The sequence below is a fragment of the Stigmatopora nigra genome, chromosome 15 (assembly GCF_051989575.1).
Source record: "Stigmatopora nigra isolate UIUO_SnigA chromosome 15, RoL_Snig_1.1, whole genome shotgun sequence".
Lineage (NCBI taxonomy): Eukaryota > Metazoa > Chordata > Actinopteri > Syngnathiformes > Syngnathidae > Stigmatopora > Stigmatopora nigra.
The window spans coordinates 4,338,729-4,364,241 of NC_135522.1; the positions used below are offsets into that span (position 1 = coordinate 4,338,729).

The window sequence follows — 25,513 nt, forward strand, 5'->3', positions numbered from 1 at the left end:
TCGTTAACGACCGAGCGCCATCGCTGAATAAACAGTGAGGCGTTTGCCACTAATTGCCACCTGACGTGCACTGGTTTAGCAGGCGTGCTAATTAAAACCTGTGCTGCCGGAGAAGATGGGGAAGAAAAAAAAACAAGTCATTATGGGCGGAGGTGAGGACATTTTGCAAGAGTGGAAGAGTATTAGCGCACTGCATGCTAATTGAGGCGACGGCAGGCAGTTGGTACGATGCTCCGGGGGCTAGCACACTCCCGCGATGTTTAGCATTATCGGCTAAGTGGAGATATGCACGCGTCGATGCACTGAATTGAGCCGCTGCGTTGATGGAATGCTAAGAATTGGCCTGTACTATCCAAACAAGGACTGTTTCCCATTGGTTGGTGGACACGTGCATAGATGATTGTCAATAAGTAGTCAATATTTGATCTGAAAGTTCAAAACTAAGAATTCCTTGCAATTAAAAAGAAAAAAAATACATAAACGTCTATTATGCGCATATAAGCCGAACCTTCGAAATTATTTTGAGGGACAAATACGGCTTATATGCGAGTAAATCTGAAAAATCTTTCATGATTTAACTAGTCTTTCATATTCTGTTCAATTTACATAATCCAGACTTATAAAAATACATTTAAATGAATGTTTTTTTCGTATTCTAAATATTTCAATCATAATGGCATATGGTAAGATAGAGTATATTGTATTGTTTGTAGCGTGTTTCTTTGACACCAAGTAAAGCGGGCCTCCATTTTTTTGTCTTTTGTTTTGATATCCCTGCACACAGTCATGCTCACACATATAAATGTGTTTGTGGCATTGTCGTGCACTGGCAACAAATGTAATTCTGTTCAATTTGTAAAGGTCTAGTGGGGTAAGACGGTGGTGGCGGCGGCAGCGGTAGAGGTGGCGGGTAGCCTTCAGGGGGGAGAAAAAAAAAAAGGAACTCTACTCACTCGCTCACACACCAAATGAAATTTCCAAATCCAAACGACTGAGCTGTGATTTACAATCCTCCCTCCGGGGCGGCGACAAGCGAGAAAACATTTCAATCAGGCACGCCGCTGTCGCAGCTGTGGCCATCGTGAATCAGCTGTTTAAGAGGAGTCAACGTGGTCAAATTTAGTCTAGGAAACGCCAGAGTAATATTTTCATATCAAGGTAGACCCATTTTTTAAAGCAGTGTGCTTTTATCAGCGACGTAAGCATATGAATAAGTGATATGATGTTGACTGCATTTGGCATTTATCAGGTTGAAACGCAAGACTTGGAATAATTCACTCAATGGACTTCCCATCCATGTGACCACTGCAAAGCCTCCTACCCTGAATAGATCGAACATTTATCGCCATCAAAAGCAGCCAATTTGTTAAATTACTGAGTATAATATTAAAGCGTTTAGCCCCTTTAACTTTTTTTTTAAAAGACATTTTAATATTTTTTTAGTACATTACTTTTTAATTTACTTTGTGCTTTATATTTTTTACTTTAATGATGAGTGATGAGTATGTTAATACTTTTTTTTTCTGTTTATGTTTCATATGTACTGTTAACGGATGCACTTTTTTATTTGTATCGTATCTTGTGCTAACCCGCCCCATCTGTCAAATTTTAAAAAGTAAATGTTAGCCCCCGTTCCCAAAAGTTTGCCCACCCATGGGAAGGTTGTTGATGTTTTTTGTTATTTCTGTCTTTAAAGTAGCAATAATTTATAATCATGGTGTCTTTGTTGCAGAAATAGCTCGTATTTGGAGATTTTTTTTTTTTCCCATTATCGTCAATGCCAGAAAGTTAAAAATGATAATAGGACAATGTAAAAAAAATATAATAAATGACTCGCAGTCATGCTTGAAGCTAATGTTATTAGCCACCTAGGCGTGCTTTCACAGTAAGTTTCTAGAGCTCAATTAAAAAAAAATCGATCTAATTGTAATGCAAAAGGACATTTGCCGCAGCTCGCTAAAGTGATGTTCCCGCACCACTGTATAGCTATTTTCAGAGGCGAGAGTCGAGTGCGAGAGGTGCGAATTGGGGTGTGGAGGGGGGTGCGCTTTTATTTGACACAAGAGCCTTTTGTTCAATAAGTAAAGTGTGCCACGTCTCGGGCCGAGAATTGGACTCTCCGACGGTAGATTGAAACAGAATCAACTGCAATGCGTTAACCCTTTTTCCCCAGGGGGTCTGACGGGCCACGATGGCGGCGGGGAGGGGAGAGGGGGGACCGAGACTCGGGCTCATTCCTCAAACTCATCTCCAGCGCTAACGAGAGCCCGCGTAGTGACAAAAACCCATTAGGCCACCCCCGGACGCCATCGCCATTTACAGCTGTCAATAGCGCGCCAGGACCCGCAGTAATTACCCCCAGGAAAGAAGAGACGCCTTGCTTAGCGTCGACAGTGTCCTCGCGAGACCGCCGACTCTGACTCCTTCGCGTTTCCAAGTCGCTTTGGTTCTCCAGAGGGGGGTAAGGGAGGAGGGATCAAGGTCTGAAGTGAGGCGAAAAAGACGGGGGGATTGTGTCAAGAGTATTCTTTGCATTCCGACTCGCCTTGAAACATCAGAACGAGAGAAAAAGGGGGAACTCTGGAGCGTTGGATGCAGGGATGAAAATACCCCAATGGAATTATAGAAGAAAATTCCTATATTTCAAACCAGATGACAAACAAATCCCCCTAAATCAATAGAAACCAGGATACAAAGTGCAAACAGACCATTTGCAAGGTTGACAAGAGGAGTTACCCACAATGCTCATTACGTATGCTATATTCAAAACAGTTCCTATCATAGACTAGGGCGATATGATGTCATAATTCCACGTTACACTTGAAGGCATCAGGTTTTTAACACGACTGTTAAAGATTAAGGATATTACACATGACACACTTATGTCTAACACCTACAGATGGAACTGGCTAATTCCTGCAATATGAGAAGGATAATCAAATTTCCATCCCATGGTTTGTTACATCACTTAATGTTCTTCAGGATGCATTATCGATTCCTGCCAATAGTGGTTAAGGACTTCACGGATTACAGATTTACAGAATACAACGGATAGACGTCCTCCATTTTCCCTAAAATGATTTCATGTTTCTTTAATTTATTTAGCGGTATTGATGACAAAGTCATACAAAAGGATTGTATTTCTATCAGATGGGGGCATGATGCAGAAACCACAAATGACAGCAGATATAAGGGATTACAATGCAGGGGGCAAACATAACAAACGTGCTGGAAGGATTTAGTGATCCCCCACTGCCCACCGAGAGATAATAGAGTTGGCTTTACGATTGTCGCCATATGCAGGCCCTTTAGCCGTTAAACAGCAAATGTCGTCCTTTTACGAGCATGCGGACCAACCAACACGACGCTGCAGAAAAAAAGCCTGCGAGACAATATCGCCACCGCTACGCACGTATAAACACAAGGGACTTCTATGGCCGTAATCCCCATTCCTTGTGGCACATGACCCAGCAAGGCGTTGAATTACTGTAATTGACATGACAAGTTTTTTCGTGTTTTGACTCATTTATGTAGATTTTTCTGGAAATATCTTAGAGAGGAATCAAAATGTTTATTTTATGTCGATACCGTTAAGGCAGAACAGCGACTGGCTGTGCAACATGCAACTGATTTCGGTGTTCGGACGTTTGGTCGCCGGTCTTTTGGTCCCTTTTGGTCACCGGTCTTTTGGTTGTGTGTTGAAACCAACTCTGAAAATTATATATTAATATCCAAGTACTGTTTAATATCCAAGTACTGTTTATTATCCAAGTACTGTTTATTATCCAAGTACTGTTTAATATCTAATTACTATTTAATATCCAAGTATTGTTTAATATCTAATTACTGTTTAATATGTAAGTACTGTTTAATATTCAAGTACTGTTTAATATCTAAGTACTGTTTAATAGAAATTTACTGTTTAATATCGAAGTACATTTGACCGGCGACCAAAAGACCGGCGACCAAACATCCGGTCACGCTAATTTCAAGCTTCTATTTCACACTGCGACCATTCACACAAACAACAAGACAAGGCAAAAGTCAAGGCTGCTTTGCCTAGCAATATGAAACGATTTTATATATAGGAGGGTATTAGACGCCTATTTAGTAATGGCGACTTCATTTTGCGCGGTGCCTTTCACGTAGGAAAGAACATCAAAGATGATGTGATGTAGACTAATAGCAATAATAAGGCAAATGATAAGCAAGTTTACACAAGGCGTCATTTGGAATGCAAACAAAGTGCGACGCAGTCTGGCGAGAGATAATGACACCGCCCCCCTTCCTACTGTACATTCTCTACGGATTCACGCTGTCGCAATGAGCGAGGGGGATGGAAGGAAGGCAGGATGGAGGGAGGGAGGGAGGGAGGGAGGGAGGCACAGCAGACGGCATCCCAGGAATGAAAAGCGCCGAGCGTGGGGAGCGGTCGGGGAACGCTTCGTGTGACTCACAGGGACGTTTCCCGTTTTGCGGCACAGTGAGGAGTCTCCGCCAAAAAAAAAAAAAACAACAACAAGAGATGCTGCCAAAGAAGATGACTCACAGGAAGTTTAAGCTTCTGACCTTCTTAAAGATGAAATAAAAAAAACATTTAGGATGATGATGTCAATGAATTGGGTTGGATATTGACTATTATAAAGAATTTATCAGTATAAGAAATCAAAAGGGAGCAAAATGATGGTTCAAAATGACTAAAAAATAGTCACCAACAAAGCAGATCTAACAAAACTCTACTTATGCTAAGTATAATAATAAATAAATAGAAAAAATTGGCATGAAATAAGGGAAAATGCAAATGAGGACGATACCACATCAAGCCAACAAATTGAACTAAAAAAAACTCCTTTTTTACTCCACTTTTTCGACTCTATGCCTAACGAAAAGATGGGAAAATGTACAAAAACTCGAAAAGGAGAAAAAAGGCAGTGAACTAAAAGACGAGATTGACTAAAAAGAACAGAATTGGGGCATTGACAGAGGATGTGTATTCCAAAAAAGATGAATAAGCAATGAAAAGGGCAGAGAAATGAAAAGACACAATACGCCTTGATATGTTCCTATTAGCCCAAGCAAGGCGGATGATGAAAAAAACAATACTACAGTAGCAACTGTCAACCAATCAAAGACACCAAGTCCCATGTTAGGCCACCTGGTTACACAAAAACCGAAATATTCACATAGAAGTTAAGAAAAACAGCAGGGGGGTTCTGCTATGGTTACACAAAACAAACAAAGGCAAAAAGATTAGAGACAGTAACGGAAAATCAAAACAAAAGTGGAAAAAAATGCTCTCGTTTCTATGAAAAAATGTATCAAACGTAACGACTAACTTCTTTTTTATTCCACCTTTGAGAATCTCCAGGTTCTGTAAAATGCAGAACAAATTAAAAACACTAAGGTAGTGGTAAAAAAGAAGAATTTTAAATGAAGGAATAGCAATACTTTGGTGCCAAACAACAACAACAACAACAAAAAACAACCAAACTCCTCGTTATGTCACCATAGGGAATCTCCATGCAATCTAAAAGAATAGGTAGGAAATTAGAAAGCATGAAAAGACGTATGTGCAACACACAAGGCAATGAACTTGCCGTTATGCTACCTTAGGGAATTCTGCAGTACAATAGGAACAGATTCAAACATGCAAAATGCACAAAACAACCAAATTTGAAGCAGCACTGAAACTTCTTGTTATGCCACCTTGTGAACAAAATGAAGTCCAACCACTCTGGTTATAGAAAAAGGGGGGTTGGATGACCAAGCATTACATGTACAATAACTAGTATACTCCCTGTTGTGCCCCCTCGTGTACAAAACAAAGAGTATGTGGGAAATGTACACAAAAAAAACTATTTTTTGCGACACTTTAGGCAATCTGTATTTTACACAAACCTAATAAAGTAAGCAGAAAATGTGTAAATGATCCAAACTATCTATAATAAGCGCCAAACTCCTTGTAATGCCACTTTTTGGCAATTAACCTGGGAATTAAGACCCTCCCTAAGAGATACCACTCAAATATAGTTTATTTTTTGGTCTATTTGCAAAGTTCTACCGCGAGAAAACATTTTTTTTTTTTGCATTGTGAGACCCAGGCAAGAGCCGAGAGAGAGTTTTATCACCGTTGCAGTAGCCACTTGTAATTTAGCACACGAGATAGACGGGACCCTTGCTCGTAAATCCCTTTGGAGGAGGCGGGTCACGTTAGGTAACTTGGAGTTGGAAAAAAAATGCCCACCTCACTCTGGACAAGTTGTACAAAAGTCCAGATGACTTTAGTGATGGATGAGTAGTAACGAACCCCCCCCTCCACACACACACACGCCCCCATCCCAGGATGTAATACGGAGAAGGATGGGGTTGGAGTGGTGGTCTTACCTCGGGCAGGTAGAGGAAAGCGGGAGGACACTGTAGTGAGTGCGGTAGCATCCCCGAGCCAGAGAGCAGCAGGCAGCCGGAGTTGGCCATGGAGCTCAGCGTGGGGTAACGGGACGCTTTGCGCATTTACACAAGGGGGGGGATCCTCGGGTTGTGGATGTGGCTGGATGTCCTCAGATCGCACGGTCTTTGGGCTATGACACTTTCCCTGGCTGTGGCGCGTGCACCGGAGCGTTCCTTCCGCCTTAATCGCGATCTCTGCCTTTGCCCTTTCTCAGCGTGTTTCTCTGGAGCTGGCTTTCTCGCTCTAGTCCTCGCCACCACTCTGTTTACTTTGAGCGGCATAAAAGGCAACAAAAGCGTCGAGACACAGAAGGGGAGGTTCCGGTGAGGAGGGGTTGGAGAAGGAGGAGGAGGAGGAGGAGGAGGGATTGCCGTGCCGACAGGGGGTTGGCCCGTTTTGCTTTGGTGGGGGTTGTCTTACTGATGAAGTCCCCGGTGGATTTCGACATCAAACGGTCCGGGAATGGGGATGACATTAGAACAGCTGATCCGAGGCATTAGCAGCTCGCGGGACGCCGCACGCTGCTTTTTAATTGCGGCCCCCGCTCCCCGTCGGAACGCCCCCCCCTACCCCCCAAAATACACGCCTCTCGGCGGATGCTACGGCGCTCAAGGACAGGCTGCCGTGTGGTTTCGAACACATGTAGTAAAAATGGAAGCGTTACGCCACAGCTGCCCTCATGGACCATCTTTTAATGCTTTAGACGCAGGAACAAACTGTTTTAATTTTTAATAGGCGGATGACATTTGGGTTTTTTTTTTGAATGTGGCGAAATGTACACTTTTTATATAAATAGTTATTTCGGAAGTCAAGAAAATGCAATGTATTTTCAGGCTTTTTTTTGCATGTTTGTGGAATAAGTGGCAAAATTCAGGAATTTTTCTTACAAATTCTTAATTTTTCTAAAAAGCATTGAAACATATCAAAATGGATTTAGAAAAATATAAGAACCCAGAACCCGTTTTACAGTTGACTTATCCATTATAGTAAAAAAATAATAATAATAAAGTTTGGTCTGAATAGGACATAATGCATATTTTCCAGGTTTGCTCAATTTTTTTTTTTTTTTATAATTTACGCGTTTAAAAATGGATCTAGAAATATATAAGATAACGGAACCAATTCTACAGATGACCTTATCCATTATGGTAAAAAAAATAGTAATAATATTTGGTTGGAAGTGGACATAATGCTTAATTTCAAGGTTTGTTTGATTTTTATAAATTACGCATTGAAATAGCTTTCCACATACAACATGACCAAACTTGGTAGCTAAAAATATCCCCAAAATACTCTCGATAACATCAAAAAACATACAAAACATCATCCACTTTGCTCCAAAAGAGCAAGTTCATCCTCCATCTGTTAATTTTCACTTTCTTTCAAACCCAAGTCCAAAATAGTTGCACTCAGCATGATGAAATTTGGCCGAGATACGTTATTTATCATAACAAGGTATTCAAAAAAAAAAAAAATCTCCAAAAGCCTTGCCTAGAAACATTCACTACTCCTCATGAGTGAGTTAAGAAAGTATATTCTGTTTGAAATTCCCTTCAAACACACAGTGAGAAAACCCATTGAAATTAAAGGCATTGGCATTAAAACACATCACAATGGCGGACTTTCCTTTCAATGACAGTTGGTTGACTAAATGTGCTCATCAGTGAACATCCAGCGTCCACATAAAGCGGTTAAAAGGGACAAAACAAAATTCCGCCATTCGTGCTCGTGCTGAGCAGCGAGCGAGCGAGCGAGCGAGCGAGCGAGCGAGCGAGCGCGGCACCGCCAAAACCCGCTGGCGCCTTCCTTTGAGTGTGTCTCTTTCCTCATTCATTCCGTTTGATAGCGCTTTAAAGGCGGCGCGCAGACAAAGAGAATGTACAAAGAGACCAGCTTACATCACACTTTTATGACCCCCAACATTGCAAGCCCCGATGAAAACTTGGACTTGGTGACGTCCATGGTTGGCTGACCATCGTTTTGGGAGAGCCAAGATCAAGACTGGGACAAATGAAAGACGAAACCAGAGCAGATTTTAAGAGTAATCAATGGGATTCAAAACAGGCTGAACTAAAAGACTAAAATATTAGCATGTTTTTTGGAAATAGAAGGCGTACTATTAAAAAAAAAAGCACAATTAAGGTGAAATAAGTATAAATATTGTACTAAAGCAAGGGTGTCAGACTTGGGCCAATTTAACGTCAATTTGATTTGACGTTTAGATATAATATTTAGATTTTTTTTTAAACATAAAAGGATTAAATGTACTGGATTAAAAGACCTGAATACTCAGTTTTTTTAATAGATCTAAAACTATGTTTATTTTATCCTTTTAAACATATTTTTAGATTTTACAAATAGATTTTTGTACTAAAAACAGATAAAATTGATTTAAAAAAATATTGATTAAAAAGGGGAATAATCAGGAAATGTAATATAAATATATACTCTTCATTGTAATTTGATGCTAAAACAAAAAGTCGGCACTCATGATTTACTTTCTCGGGCCGCACAAAATGATGCAGTGGACCAGATTTTGCCCCCGGGCCGCCACTTTGACCCCAAAACACAGTACTTGTCTCGTCTTTCATTGGGATCGGAATTATAATTGACTGCCTTGATAGCAATAAGAGATCCAATTCCACAAAAACACTTAGACAGATCTACAAAAAAGTACATTAACAATATACTCTTCTGGAACATACAGGAATACCTTCATTCCAATTCTGTTCATTCTTTGAAACAACAACCCTCAAAGCAAGTTCCACTTGTCATCATAAAATGTCGTACCATCAACAGAAGCACTAAAAGAATTGTGAAACCAAGCCAATGAACAACCCATGACAAACATGCACGTAGCTGGCAGGCACCATAACCACGCCGATGCCTTCCGTGTGCCATAAAAGTGAGATCGATGTATCGTAAAACGTAGCCGGCAGTAAATGTGGCACAGAAGTGTGTACTCAGGCCATGCCTGGGTCTTTTGAGAGCCTCCACGCAACAACATAATAGTCTTTCTACTGACTTGGAGAACTGTTATTATGCGTTACGATCCAAATACAACGGTTCTTACGACTTTTCAAATGACCAGCTATCACCTGCTTAAGAGATCGTAGCGTAGGGAATTCATAGAATTGTTTTTTACACAACAGTACAAGGAAAAAACTCCAAAAAGTGTATGTCTCTACTTTGGCAGCCATCTTGAGGCCCTACCCTGCCTCTACCGACCGTCTCGCCACCTCGGCGGCTTTTTTTGCGCGTCTCATCGACGTAGTTAATAATTCAAATGAGCACAGCGAGATCGCACGCTTCAAAGAGGGCTGCCGGCGTGTTCGCCACGCTGACATTTTTTTCTCTTTTTGTCATGTGAAATCAAAGCCCTCACATGCACACACGCTGGGTCGTCGCCAATTAAAAAAAAAAAAAAAAAACATCAACGACCGTCGGGCATATCGGCACAACAAGTCCAGGCAGGGATCGCCATGGCAACGTTTTGGCGATCAGTGTCCGATGCCAATGTATATTGCGTTATGACAAAATGTACATAAACTGGTGCGTTGACTGGGATTGGCGGCGATAGATGTCCAATCTATTTCGACTGGGATAGGCTAGCACAGGGGTGGGCAAACTTTTCGGCCCAGGGGCCATTTTGACTTAAAAACATTGACATATGGTCCGGGTCAGCACAAGATATGATACAGATAAAAAAGTGCATCCGTTAACAGAACATATGAAACATAAACAGATAAAAAGGACTAAAGTATTAACATACTCATCACTCATCATTGAGGTAAAAAGTATAAAGTACAGACTAAAGTAGAAAGGAATATTAAAATGTCATTTAAAAAAGATAGAGGGGCTGTAAAATACGAAAAACAGAGCTACTACTACAAATAAATATATAACTAAATCAATAAGTCATTGTAGAGCTAAAATATGTTCAAATCATTTTGTTGATCTTCTTGATATATATTTCTTCATTTACTTTTCAAGAAAATGTACTTTAACTATTTTTATTTATGTCAAAGAAATAAAAGTGTATAAACAAATACTTTAGATTAGTATAGTCGTCGATTAAATCATATTATGAAGCAAAAATGTGACGTTTACAAACATCTGCTTTTAATTTAAAAACTAGTTCAACTTTCCTCCCTGCATAATATTAACTTCTAATGTATATTCCATCTGAAATGTAAAAACCAGTATAGTTAAACAATGAATAACGTGTTTTATGTATGAGCCAATTACTCACCCCCCCCCAAAAACTAATGATTATCAAAAAAAACCTTATGTGATACTCCCCTTTTCTATCTTTAACTTAATTTTTGAACAATAAAGCAAGAGACCCTGACGATTGGTGGCATATTCACATAAACAATCAATAGATTTCCAATCTTGGCATGCTACAATTCTCTAATTGTTTCATTTTGAAACAATGGACGAAAGATCAGAGTGGAAAATAAAAAAAAAAACATGCACAATACATTCCCGTCCTAATTAATACGACGGCCTTGCGTTCAATGTCTTAAAACCACTACAGCGTATATAGAAGTTGCACAATCCATACCGTGCAATTTATTTTTAATAACGACCTGATTGTATGGATTGTTCCAAAGAGACTTCTGGCCTAAATATTATTAAAAATAATAACCAAGGCATGGCTGAACACAACAATACAAAAAAAACAACAACTTCAGCAGTTGATTTATTTACTTTTTTGTTTTTTTATGCCTCTCTAAAGCATTGAAGTTAGTAGTTAAACTCATTTAATTTTCTAGTTTCTTATTGACTTATCCGTATATGTTACAAGATGCAATAAGATACACTCATGGCCCACTTAATTAGGTCTGCAATATAATGAGATCCAATGCAAGATGCAATCAAACCTCCTGCTTTTAAAAACATAATATTAGTGCTATCATTTTATTCTTACAGTCTGTTATTGCAAGTGTATTTTGTGCTATATTAATTTCACTTTGTATTACTAAGAACTGCCTTCCACTGCAGTCAATTGTCTTTATTTTTTAGCAAAAATAATAATAATATGTTTTTTTACCTATTCTTTACAGCTACTTGGACATGCAGAGTGGTAAATTTTATGTTAAATGTAAGAGAAAATCATGTTTTTATCATTGTTTTTAATCATATATTAGGTTTTTGTATAGTAAGTAATCAGAGTATGTATTAGGTTTTTGTATAGTAAGTAATCAGAGTATGTATTTTGGTAGTTTGAAAAATGTACAGTTATAAACAAACAATTTTGGGTGTCAGTCATTATTCACTGCCAAACGTCCCTATCAAAACAGATTGGACTTTTCTATTGCCATCACTTGATTGAATGCCCTTTTGTTAATTTTATTTTAAATACAAACTCTGTAGGCTTGAGTTTGACCATGGTTTAAAAAAAGGATATTTCCTACACTTAGACGTCATGTCGTCGATAGATAATTTCAGTTATTATGTAAATTACCCAACGCTAAAAAATCAGTCAAATGAATAAGACCTCGCTTACAGACACGTTTCCAGAATTAGTCAGCTAATTAAAGATTTACTTGCTTGTTTAATTTCACACTGGATGGTTTGGCAGGCACTCTAGACAGACAATGATTTGTATACAAGACATTCATAAGTCAATTTCCCATAATATTCGCCTTTGTATGGCACTTTTTTTTCCAATACGCTGTCTTTTAGATGATAAAATACTGACTTCCAAAGGAGGCACTTGATATTTTTTTCACAAAGTTTCCCACCAAATCCCAAGACGTTAAAGTAGAAGAAGAAGAAGACAACGGCGGAGCTGACTGAGGATCGGCGTTCCAATGGTCTCAAACCCAAACCCCCACCCCGCATAGTCTGACAAGCTTGCTCATTATCTGGCATTTCGGCAATGCCAAGCGGGGCCACGAGGATGCCCAGGGGGTGCTGTGTGGGGGTACGTTTGAAAAGGGGAGGTTACGTTCTCTTTAAAGGTCCACTGATGAGGTGTCATGGCGGCCCACTAATTAAAGCTTGTGTCGTATTTCTTACAGATAACTAAGCTACACATACGAAGGAACCCAAGTGGGTGGGTCAGCCTTTTTACATGTAGCTTGACATGTTGTGAGATGGGGGCCTGCGACCCTGAGGAGGGAGGAAGGAAGGCACCAGAGATGTTTGCCTCAATGAATAATAATTAAGGCTCTCCTTCATGATTTCTTCACTTTCAGATCGTTGGGGGAATTGGGAGGCCGTGGAACGGGAGGAGGTGGTGGATACTATCATTAAAAGCACAAAAGGAAGCAAACTACAGACATATTTGGATTGGAAATTGCAACTGAGTTGAGAAAATCACTGAATATGTGATTCTTTGGGATTTAACGCAGAATTTGCTGATTTTTTAGAGGCTGTCATGAGTCAATTTTAAGAAGTTTAGTGTGAAATTTGATGAGTACACATTAAACTCAATCAATTGTATTTTATCTAAATTAGGGGTCATAACCTTTTTGACATAGAGAGCCATAAAAAATTCATAATTTCAGATTTTTATTCCTTATGAGCTATACTCAGAATTTAAGAGTAATATGAAAAAGAGATGTGATTTTTTGGGGGTCATTTTACTACTTTTAAAGTACTAAATTAATTATTTTGACAATACAGTTAAGCAGGAGCTAATCAATGAAAATAAGCATGGATACAATTCTAATGAAAAAAAGTAGTGTCAGCTCTTATTGGTGCATTCTGGACTCGGCTCTGTCACCAGCGGTTTAAATACATATTTTACCTCACAGGTTAGTGAGCCACATGTGGCTCCCAAGCCATTGTTTCCCTGCCCCTGATCTAAATCAACCCAAGTTTGTTGACTGCAAGTGGTGAACAGAGGAAGAATGATTGGACGTCTATGGCTGTCACTGAGTTACTGCGCTTATTGTTATGTCCAGAGTGTTTGCTGTTGTGCTTGAAAGTTGACATCTTGAACGATGTGTACACAAAATGGCGGCTGCATGCTACATTCATCTGCTTTCACCAACAGGAGCCGGCGAGCTCGGGTATCGACTGTGCCATTGATTAAAAAATGTTGATTAAATGGACAGTAGCGGCAGGAAGTGCAAGTGCTCGCCGGGATCCATTCCTCAATTGCATGGCGTTAGCGCCAGCCGAGGTTCTCTCTCTCTCTCTCTCGGTATGTGTCAGTGTCTCTCTCCCCTCCGGTAATGGCTTTGGAAACAGAGCGTAGCTTTTATGTGGCGTCATTCATCCTCATATGTTTGGTCCCGCCCCCATCCCGCAATGGCGGCTCCCTTTTATGGGCGACTAATGCGCCCGCTGCTGGGATCAGCAGCTCGGTCGCAGCCATCGCTCAAACCCAGCAACGTCTCAGGACGTTTTCAAACACTCGCCGCTGACGCTCGTACATCAACGTGGCGCTGAGCTAAGCTAGTGCCTTCTTGCTGGTTGGCTTGGACCAGAAGGAGCTTTGTGATGATAACTCAAAAGTGGTTAGAATTTAAGCAAAGGACCAGAATCATCTAATTGTAGATTTTCTGGAATTGCGCACTACTTTTGTCTTCTTTGCGCAGCAGCAATCATATGGTGCGCAGTAAATACAATCCAAATTCTTATGTTTTTTCGTGTTTTACTGCATGTTTTACATGAAAAATTAGAGGTAACATTGACATGCACCTGCTTATGGCAGGTATGATACTGGTGTGCCCATAGCGAGCAATGATGATGTCACTCAAACTGGTACTCATTGCGCTCAGGGAGGTTGCCTTTCTGTCCAGACCAACGGAAAATTTGAGGGAACATTGGTTGGCACAATGCTGAAAAAAATACAAAAGTGCAGAAACATTGTGGCACTAATGAACAACTTTTGGATTACTCCGCCAAGACATTTTTGCATTTTTAGTGGCCTTGAGACTAGTCGGTGGGCTAAGGGTGATTCCAGTCTCTGTTACGGTAAATTGAAACGGAGACAATTTGGCAGGTCTGAATTGAGAGGACTAATTCTCCCTTCGACCTTGGAAACGTCTCCACCAGATTTGCACGACATCCGGAGATTGTAGAGATGTCGGCGAGAAACCTATGTGACAACCCTTCACCGACTACGGCACGCAATTGGCCTGGTTTAATAATCACCGTTGGAAACGTCACATTGACTTCCAGGAAAAACTGATTTTTATGAGATGATCATGACATGCTGATGAGCTAATGAGACTACAAGTTGTCAATCAAGAACTCGGGTTACCTTCTACCTGACGAGGACCAACGATACCTCGGCTCTGGTCATAGCCATAACGTTCCCGGCAGCTGACAGACCATTCCGGTTAACGAGCACATGTCATGCTTGTTCTTTATGGCCAAACTGCCCCACAATTCAAATCTATTGGCAGCAATCACCCGTCCGTTCTAGCTGCTGTGTGCATTTTACATTTGGGTGACATTCTAGTAAAAAAAAGAACAGAAAAAAAACTTTAATCATGATGGCTGCAGCACACGCCGCAAGGAAAGTCTGCCGCCCCTGATGGTCACTGCTGACATAAAGTATATTCCATTTGGGAGCAGATTGGTCTTGGCCAGTAATGTTCCCTTGCAGCGGACCCTGTGTTCCACTACTATTACTCCAAATAGTAGACGGGTGGAAAAAAGGGGGCAACGTAGATCCTTCAACTCGTACCCACGTGGTTGGGGCCGTCCCTTGAGGGGTCGCGAGTTCAAGTTGCGGACGTTAGGTGAGGAACGGAATGTCGATTAAGGGTGAGTTGGGCAGACAGGTGTCAGACCGTGAGCGAACTAAGGTGATGGCGGACTTGCGCCAACAAGACTCTTGGGAGTCGGCCAAAGTGCAGCTAAGAACGTGAGAGGATGGACCAGAGTCTCGGGAGGGAAACGTTTAGCGCCGAGACAAGACAAATAAGAGCCACCAAGCGACATGGATCCATCCAAACATATCCCATACAACAAGGGGTCGAGAACCTTTCAAATATTATTCCTTGAGAGACATATCACACTATTTAAAAGTTAAAACACAAGAAATTGTGCAATTTTTTTGGGTCATTTTATAACTTTTAAAGTACAAAAAGTCTAAATACTTTTGACAACATTGTTACGCTGTTGCTAATCAAAGAAAATCAATGAGTTCAATGAGTATCAATAAGAGAATGCATGCAGAAAAAAAAAATCAATGACATATTTTAGCTCAGAGCCATACACACCCATTAAAAGACCCACATGTGGCTCCTGAGCCATAGGTTCCCTATGCCTGCCATACAAGATAGTAGAGGCGCAAATACACTACTGACTAGATAGAGTTGTGTAGCTACAAATAATGGAATAATAAAAATAATAGGAAGAAATTGGCCTAATGCATTGATTTTAAATGGTCAAATAATAATCATTATTATTATTATTAAGTTCAAAAAGTCGGAAGTTCTAAGTAAGATGTAAATATGTTGAAAAACTATGAAATAATGTATCATAATCTGGAAATTACTCTCATTACAATAAATAGTCTCCGAATTATTTTAATGCAATTTAGTGGTTGTTTCAGATGACATATTGGCTTTGTGTTCCTTCAAATATAGGAAAGGATAAACATTGAATAAAGGCATTAGATGGTAATTGAGCATGTAAAAGTTAGGTGTAATCATTCTTCAGATGTATAAATACACTCAATGGTTGAACTGGTTTTAGTCATCATGGTAAAAAGGGACGATTTTCAAGAGCCACTCAGAGAAAAGTGTCTTGTTACTCCACTTCCATCAACATAAAGTTTGCCAGCTTGTGCTGGCATTAGATAAGCTATGACCCCTTACCCTGATGGCGCACCCACCACGGCAAGTAACAGCTACCTCGCACTACCACTTTCCATTCCACGCACCATCAAACCGTCACCCGCGGGTGCACCACTATGGCGATACATGGACCACATTTTCTAAGGAGATCTTCCCCCAGAACGACGACAACGGTGGCTTTGAGCGATTCGGCGCCAAAAGGTGGGAGAAGAATTGTGCGAGTAATATCGCAGAGTGGGAGTCATGAATGGAAAATGATGCGCTCAATATTTTAGAGGACGTCTGCTTTTAACGCCGCTGTGTGCTTAAGGGAGGGTTGCGGATGTTGCACAAGTTCGCCAAAGATACACACACAGAAAAGTGTGTCATGGCCAGGAATGTTACCACAAATTAGCTAACGTGAAGTCAAGTGTTCTTGTACGTTATGATGAATATGTAATTGTATTTTGGGTAAGTGGAAGGTTAACCTGAATTGAACATATTAAACAAAGAAATGTAATACTTTTTTTTCAAATTGTAATTTGTATGATAATATATGTCATTGTAATTTGTATAACAATATATGTAATTGTAATTTTTATAACAATATATGTAATTGTAATTTTTATATTAATATATGTAATTGTAAATTGTATAACAATGTGTCATTGTAATTTGTATAACAATATGTCATTGTAATTTGTATAACAATATATGAAATTGTAAGTTGTATAACAATATATGTCATTGTAATTTGTACAACAATATATATAAACGAATATGCCAATACATATAATTTCAGTATTTATATGACAATTAAGTGAGTATACTATGCCACAAAAATCATAATATAAAACTATTGCTTGCTTAAATCAGTAATTGTACACAAATACCTATTATTTAGAATTTTTAAGCATAGTATTTGTGTCATTTGAATGCCCTATATATAAAACTACAATAAATATGATTTTACAATACATTGACTAAGCTTTGTTACAAATTAGAACTTTAGCCTTACCTATATAAGTACTCACAGAATATACAGTAATGTTCCATCACATATACTCTTACATTTAGGTACATAACGTCACAGTACTGAGTACTTTTCACTAATAAGTGATAATAAAAATGTAAAATAATGCCACATAAGGCCAGAACGGGTAACTAAATTGCAGCCTGGCCCATAGCAACAAAGACTATCGGTTATGCTTTTGTGTTACTTCCTTGGACGTGGGGCCACCTTAATGCATAGGCTCCGAGCGAACCGTTAAAACAGCGTCGTGAAGGCTCATCTGTTGACTTCCTCATTAAAAGCGAAACCCCGGCGAGCGCCGTCACCTTTCACAGAGACAGGTGAGGGGGATCGGGGTGCTTTATTCACCCGAAGCCAGCACCTTCGTCTACTTGACACAGGCCCATTACCGCCTCCTTAATTTGTTGCGGCAGCGTGACAAGTCGCAGTCAAAGAAGTGCTTACAAGAAGGAGTGAACAAAAGCTGCATTGCATTATGGGGGAAAGAGTAGAAGGGGGGGTTTTATGCTATACAGCCATATTGGATCATCAGCACAGATCATCTGGAGGCGGGCTTTTGTTTCCCCTTCCCATGTGATTGAAGGCCACTGGAGGAGGAGGGGGCCTAATATAAACTCTTGCAGTATGGTGTGTCAATCTAATGTGTGTAATAGTACTTTGGTATATTACAGTAAGTAAGGCCGAACCAAGATGGGACTAAAACATTACGGTATTACAGTTTGCTATATAATAAATGTATATTTCCGTACAAGAAATGTTGCCACGCAAAAAAAATTGAAAGAAAGTCAGTTTCTGCCAAAGTACATGAAAAATACACACTTCGTGATGCTCCTTTTTACTTTACTTTGTACTTTATACTTTTTACTTTAATGATGAATGATGAGTATGTTAGTATTTTAGTCCTTTTTTTCTGTTTATGTTTCATATGTACTGTTAACGGATGCACTTTTTTATATGTATTATATCTTGTGTTGACCCGGCCCATCTGTCAAATTTTTAAAGTCAATATGGCCCCCAGGCCCAAAAGTTTGCCGACCCCTGAACTAGCTTGTGATTTGGATCATTTTACATCATCTTAAATGTTTTTTTTTTTTCCAGATAGAAATTAACACTGACCCTTTACTGACCCCTTATTTGTGGTAGCACTAAGATAAATCACATTAAAAGAAGAAGGAGGGGCCATGGCGGATCATCAGGACCTATCATGCGTAGGCGGACTATCACTCGCTCTTGCTTTCTTGATTGACAGCTATTGCGGGAGGGCGCAGAAAAAAGGACGGGTTGCGAGAGGGTTGTCTGCCCGTCCTTCCGTCATCAGCGACCGGAGGGCATTTCTCACAAATTTGACACCGCCGTCCAAGAGTAACGGCAAATGATTTGACGTGATTGCGGCGGACAGAAAAGGTTCGAGTCGCTCTGACCTCACGTCATTTTCCCAGACAATTTCAGAGGAACCATCGGGTCTGCGGGAATTTGGTCATGTCCGTCATTCCGGTTCAAACCCAGAGCAACCTGAGCAAAACAATACCATTAACCCATTGGCTGAGATTGACTGTGATATCCATCCAACACAACCAGGAGTACTGCCAGTCTCATAAAGTTCAAATGGTCTGAAGTTCTAAGTAGGTTTTAAATACGTTGAATATTGGCTTTGTGTTCCTTCAAATATTGGAAATAATAAACAAATAATAGTAATAATAATAATAATTATTATTATTATTAAGTTCAAAAGGTATGAAGTTCTAAGTAGGGTGTAAATATGTTAGAAAACTATGAAATAATGTATCATAATCTGAAAATTACTCTCATTACAACAAATATTCTCTGAATTATTTTGATGCAATTTAGTGGTTGTTTCAGGTGACATATTGGCTTTGTGTTCCTTCAAATTTAAGAAAAAATAAACAAATATTAATAATAATTATTATTATTAAGTCCAAAAGGTCTGAAGTTCTAAGTAGGGTGTAAATATGTTGAAAAACTATGAAATAATGCATCATAATCTGGAAATTACTCTCATTACAATATTCTCCAAATTATTTTGATGCAATTTAGTGGTTGTTTCAGATGACATATTGGCTTTGTGTTACTTCAAATATAGAAAAGAATAAACATTGGATAAAGGCATTAGATGGTAATTGTGCATGTAAAAGTGAAGTATAAATCCAATTTAAAAAAAGTGTTTTTATGCAGCATGTCATGTTTTGTTAGCACATGATCTTAGCCCGTCAATAAAATTGAAACACAAAAGGAAGTTTCTCGGCATGAAGAGCATTACTTGCCATTAATAAATGGGCAAGTCAACACTGATATTATCAGAGCGAGTAAAAAAGTCGCTGTTGATTAACTCACAACACAAGAAAATCACATTTATACCCCACTTAGGTTGCTGCCTGCTTGAATATGCGCAAAGAGAGAAAAGAAAGAATAGGTTTCTTCTTCTTTGTTTGATCAAAGCGGTGCCGCCGAAGCGAGTAAATGGCAGCGGGCGCGCTGAGCGTCGCCGTCAAAATGGCTGATAATGAGCACGGCGGACGTGCGGGCTGACTTGACGACAAACCTGACACTAAATCCGCTTGAGTAAACCCACAGCCACTGATAAAGGAAAAAAAAAAAAGCTTGTGCTTCAAATTCCTTTGTTGTTTATTTCGGCGGCTCATCTCATTCAAAACAGACAGGAAGACTTATAGGTTTTAAAGTGATTGTCCATCAACAAATTGGGAAAGTAGGCAAGGTTGGGCGAGTGGAAATTCGGATATTTTTGGGGCGTTATAAGAAGAAAAAAAAGAGATCACGTCAAATATCACTGATCACAGACCAGATTTACATTCATTGCCGGTAAATAAAATGCTTGTCTGAGGTCAGGTAGCAGGGTCAGGATATTTGTGACCGGACATTTGGTCGCCGGACAGTTAGCCGCCGGTCTTTTGATCTCCGGTCAAATGTACTTAGATATTAAACAGTACATAGATATTAAACAGTACTTAGATATTAAACTCTCTCTCTTAGATATTACACTGTCACTCATGATTATAATTTTGAGAGCTGAATTCAACAGTAAACTCTCTGTCACCATTTGACCGGCAACCAAAAGGGACCAAAAGACCGGCGGCCAAAAGACCGGCGACCAAAAAGACTGGCAACCAAAAGACCGGCGACCAAATGTCCGAGCACCAGGAAATTACAGTAGAGAACCCCAGAATTTCCTCTCCCCTAACATGGAGGATTCCAGGAGGTTCCCAGGCTATCCTGGAGAAAGCCTCCCTAGCCTGACCTGGATTTGGTCCCACGGCGTCTTTCCAGTGGGACATACCGAGAATACAACGCGAGGGAGGTGTCCATCCTAATCAGATGCAAACGCCACCTCATTTGGCGTCTCTCAATGCAGAGGAGGAACAACTCTGCTCCGAGCCTCTTCCGGATGAACGAACGACTCATCCCATCTCTTTAGGACAGCCGGGTCACTCTGCGGGGGAATCTCATTTCAGAGGATCTTGTTCTTTCGGTCATGTCTCACAGCTCGTGACTACACTTGGGAGGGTTGGGACCAAGTCGCAACACATCAGACGGAACACCAATCTGTTTGTTGATCTCACACTCGGTTCTTCCCACAATTGTTCACTTAAGATATTTCACAGACATTTCACTTATTTCGGATCTAGGAAGACTATCTCAGATTGTGATTCAGATCATCATCCCAACAGTTTCACACTGCATCAACCGCCAAAGCAAATATAATAATAATAATCGGACTTTGTCATCATCATTGACTCGACAAAAGCCTAATTGTCTTCATACCCAGAAACTGTGTGTATTACAAAATTGATAGATCCAACACCGAGACCACCAAAGCGGACCACCTCAATACCTCAGATGTGCCTAAACAAATCAACCTAATCTGATACGCTTAATCGAACTTCTCCAAGTCCACAAACACATGCAAACATGTTGGACAAACTCCAAAGAACATTTGCGATAAACAATTCAAATACAAACTCCTACTCAATAACTACTCAATACATGTTTGCATTTAATCCTGAACCTTTGTTGTCCACACATGCAGGATTAGGAATTGGCCTGAGAGTTCGCAAATAGTCAATCTTTACCGTTTTGAAGTGAGTCTTTGATACGCTACTGCATTTTTTTTTTTTAGGGGAGGTGTCGATTGTTTGCTATCCTCAGGTGATCAAATGTTCCGATATTCCGAATCCTCCATGTCTACACGTTGTTGCCCCCTGTCGTTCTTTAACGACGTCGGCCTATCTGACAGCCTCATGAACATGCATGAGCACCGTCAGATCGATATGGACGCTTTAATCCATCTACAGCTCCCACGCGTTCTTCCCGTGGCCTACGCCGTCAGGGTCAAAGTTGGGCGGTTGAGAGCTCAACCGCCCCCTGGAGGGTCGGACTGGATGGTGACCACGCCCACCCAGTGCCAACTGGAACAACAAATAAACTCATTATCCTATGTTGAGGGACTAGTGGGCTAAAATATTTTGAGAATATCTGAGATTATTGGAATAAAATAGAAACTGTGCCTAATCTAATTATAAAAGGATATTATTTTATGTCTTAGTCTTTGTGTTCCATATTGTTTTAAGAAATGTGCAAAATTGTTAACTTTTTGGCTGCCATTGATGAGGAAATTTGAACCAGATTGTCTTAAAATGATGTTTTTTTTAAGTCATTTATCGCTCAATAACTACATACCTTATTTTTGGACAATAAGGGACAATTAAAATCTTATTTTTTTCCCAAAAATGTAAAGTGCATTTTCTAAATTTACAGTATTAATAGTACTTGGAGCATACATGTATTATTATACTTCTTCAGTAAGGTACTATGAAAACAAATTCATCTTGCATGAATAAATCAAGAATAATGAATTAAATAATAATTACAATAGAAAAAGATAAAAGAACAAGTGACAAATGCATTGACGCAAAAATATGGATGAAAACCAGGTGTGCCTTTATATAAAAATAAACTAGTTCTTTGACAGCGTGCCTTAAAATACGCAAATATTATGACTTAAAATACTAACTAATCAGGTTAGAAGTTGATTGGCTGATTTGCAGGATTTTAACGTTGCATTGCTGCACCAAAAGATGGAGATGAATGTGCATTGTTTTTTTATTTTTTTGGAGCTAATAGTTTTGGTAATGTTCAAGCTCTTTGCGAATCGGTAGGGGTTGGACTGTAATCCTGCTTTTCTAGCCGCGATCCTCTGCGGACTGTCAAGCGCGCCTCCATGTTGCTGCTGACGGTGAAGTGGAAATGTGCAAAAACAAGAAGAAGGCGGGAGAATGTCTAATGGCGGCAGCAGGAGAATTCCCAAGCAGCGCGTGAATTATTTAGCGCGCGTGGTGAGAGTGCAGAGCATGAATCCACGCGCTTGCCCAGCGCCAGACAGACTGGATGAGAGGATTGGTCGCGAAAGAAACACTCAAAGTGTGTCAAAAGGGCGAGCCCTGCTTGGCTTACTGGTCGGGGTGAACTTTGCCCCGCTTTCAGAATGAAAAAGTTTTCTGACGTGTTTTTTTTGAGAGAAAACCACTGTTGGGACGATAGCTTGTTTAATTTGGTTTTATTTTGATGGTTGTCACCGCCAAATTTCAAATAATACGCATTACTGGAAGTATAAGTTATGTAAACGTGCATTTGGTTTGATTTTACAGTATTTTGCCGTCATGTATGCAAAGTTTTGGGTTGATTTTGTGTCACTGTTATTTTAAAGTAGTGCCAGGTCACTCTTTGGAATTTTTGGATAATTTCTTATTGATTTTGGGGGGATTTCCAGATTATTTTATGAGTGTTGGTCGATTTCTGCTGATTTTTTGGCCATTTTCAGGTTATTTATTGAGTGTTTTGGTTGATTTCTGCTTATCTTTTGGCCATTTCCAGGTTATTTCCTGAGTGTTTGGGTTGATTTCTGCAGATTTTTGGCTATTTCCAGGATATTTCCTGAGTTTTGGTTAATTTCTGATGATTTAGGGGCATTTCCAGGTTACTTTTTGATGGCTTTGGGGCATTTTTGGGTTCCTTGTTAGCTCATTATCTGCTAATTGATGGCACAGTTTTGACTGCAAGGGGAAAAAGAACCAATATGACTGCTCTGCATAAAAAAATCTTGAGAAAGGTGAAATAGTGCGGTAACAAAACCCACAAAATTCTATTTTTAAAGCAAAATTAAGCATTCAATTGTGTATGAATGAGCTAAAAAAGTCATGCAGAACATGCCTTGCAGACAGGATCAAACCTCCTAGTTATCATTATCATATAGTATTATTGTTTTGATCAATATTAAGAGTAAGCATAATAGATGATTATACCCCCAGCTTGATAAATCCTTTAACATTTGACAAACAACAAAGAGAAAGTCAATAAAAAGTCGCCGACTGACTGGTCAGTGTTGACAAATGTGTCGAAAAGGCGTTCCTGATATTAGAGCGTGAGTCACCACGTATAGTCGAAGCGAGTACGCGTACATTGGAAAGAAGAAAACAGCATTTAAGTATTCCTGTACACAAGCTTGATCTCGTTAATCTCCAAATGGCTTGCAGTTATTAAAGCGCTAATTCAGCGGATTAAAGGATCCGTGAGAACACAATCCCTTTTTTCCTTCCTCTGCCGGACACGCTGAAGGTGGCGGAAATATTCATTAAGCACGTGTTGTGCGTACAGACACCACACAAAAGACGCCATCGCCCTCCAACTCGCCTCGGTGTCCCCCCGGCGTCCCGGGGCGACATCCGTTCACTTTTTATTCGGTGAACTTATTCCCCATTCACGGCAACACCTTGCGGGTAAGCAAACATGGGATAAAAAAAAACAAGATTTCCATTTTTTTTTTGTTGCTGTGGAGTAACAACGGTTGCCAGGTTTGGACCAGATTCCTGCTGTCTCTTTTTTAATCGAGCGTGTTTGTCTTTTCATTTCCAGCGTGTTGCGCACGACGCATCCTGCATTTTCCATACAACATTAAACCCGCCGCTAATAACACTGGAGGCCGCGCAAACTGCTGATGGCGGAAGTTTGTCGGCGTGTCGTGTGCGCAATGAAAAGTTAAACGATGAAGTCTTCCATTCTTCATTTTTAATAACATCCGGTCCCATTTTAAGGAGTTTTAAAGACGAACGAGACATTAGGAATATGAAATTGTGCTATGAGAAATGAGAGGTTGACATTGAGCGTGGCGGGCCATCCAAAATCAAAATAATCAAAAGAGCAAAAGTCATGTTAGGTCAGAAAAATGCACCCCCCTGTAAATCGTGTTAACATAATGTACTGATTTATGGAAAGTGAGGTCATGGAATGATAGTGTCAAAATATTACATAATGTAATTTATGCAAATATATAGAATGTTCCTGTAAATGATCAGGTGATAATTTATCATATGATGATGGAATTTAAACAAAGTGTAGGTTATTTTTAGTATGCCACACTTAATTTAAGTGTATATATATATGTATATATATGTATATATGTGTATATATATGTATACATGTGTATCTATATGTTTATATGTATACATGTGTATCTATATGTATACATGTGTATCTATATGTATACATGTGTATCTATATGTTTATATCTATATCTATGTGTGTCTATATGTGCATATATATTTATGTATGTGTTTATATATGTATATGCATGTGTATATATATATATATATATATATATGTATATATATATGTCTATGTGCATATATATTTATGTATGTGTATAAATATTTATGTATATGTGTATGTATATTTATGTATGTGTATGTGTGTATATATATGTATGTATGTGTATATATATTTATGTGTATGTCTGTGTATGTATATGTATGTATATATATTTATATATTCTTTGCTACAGATGTCACTAGGCAATGTTCGTCGAAAATGTGACTAAGGTGGAGGGGAAATTACAAAAATTAATGAATTCATTGTGTGGCTAGTTTTAAAAACAATAAAGCAATAATGTCCATCTCTATTGATTGCCTTCCCGTGGCTGGTGTTAGGCCGGAACGCTCCGGCGAGCGGGGAGGGGCGCCATGAAGCCATTTGAGCGCTGACAAGTGTCGCAGGATTACAATTTAATTCCTGATAGCTTCTCTGGTAACGCTTTAATTCACTACCTGCACCGCGTCGCTTCCATTCTAATCTCATTACCCCGTGATGCTGGATGCCGTCCTCTAATTGAGCAATACCTCGCATTCATTATTGTTCCCATTATTAAATTAATGAACTTAATGGACTTGGTTGGCAAATTGCAAAAGACCCCCAGCA

General features: G+C 39.6%; 1 protein-coding gene across 3 annotated transcripts in view; it reads right to left on the reverse strand.

Annotated features, from left to right (window-relative positions):
* The window catches only part of rbfox3a (RNA binding fox-1 homolog 3a), a 257,697-nt gene that overhangs the window by 59,087 nt on the left and 173,097 nt on the right, over nucleotides 1-25,513 (reverse strand). The window contains exon 1 of one of the 3 annotated variants that reach the window (XM_077733852.1): nucleotides 6,385-6,875. The exons of the other annotated variants lie outside the window; for them this stretch is intronic. Within the exon in view, the coding sequence (XP_077589978.1) occupies nucleotides 6,385-6,510 (126 nt within the window). The 5' untranslated portion in view covers nucleotides 6,511-6,875. Of the gene's footprint in view, nucleotides 1-6,384; nucleotides 6,876-25,513 lie in introns of those variants that run through there. 3 annotated transcript variants of the gene reach the window in all.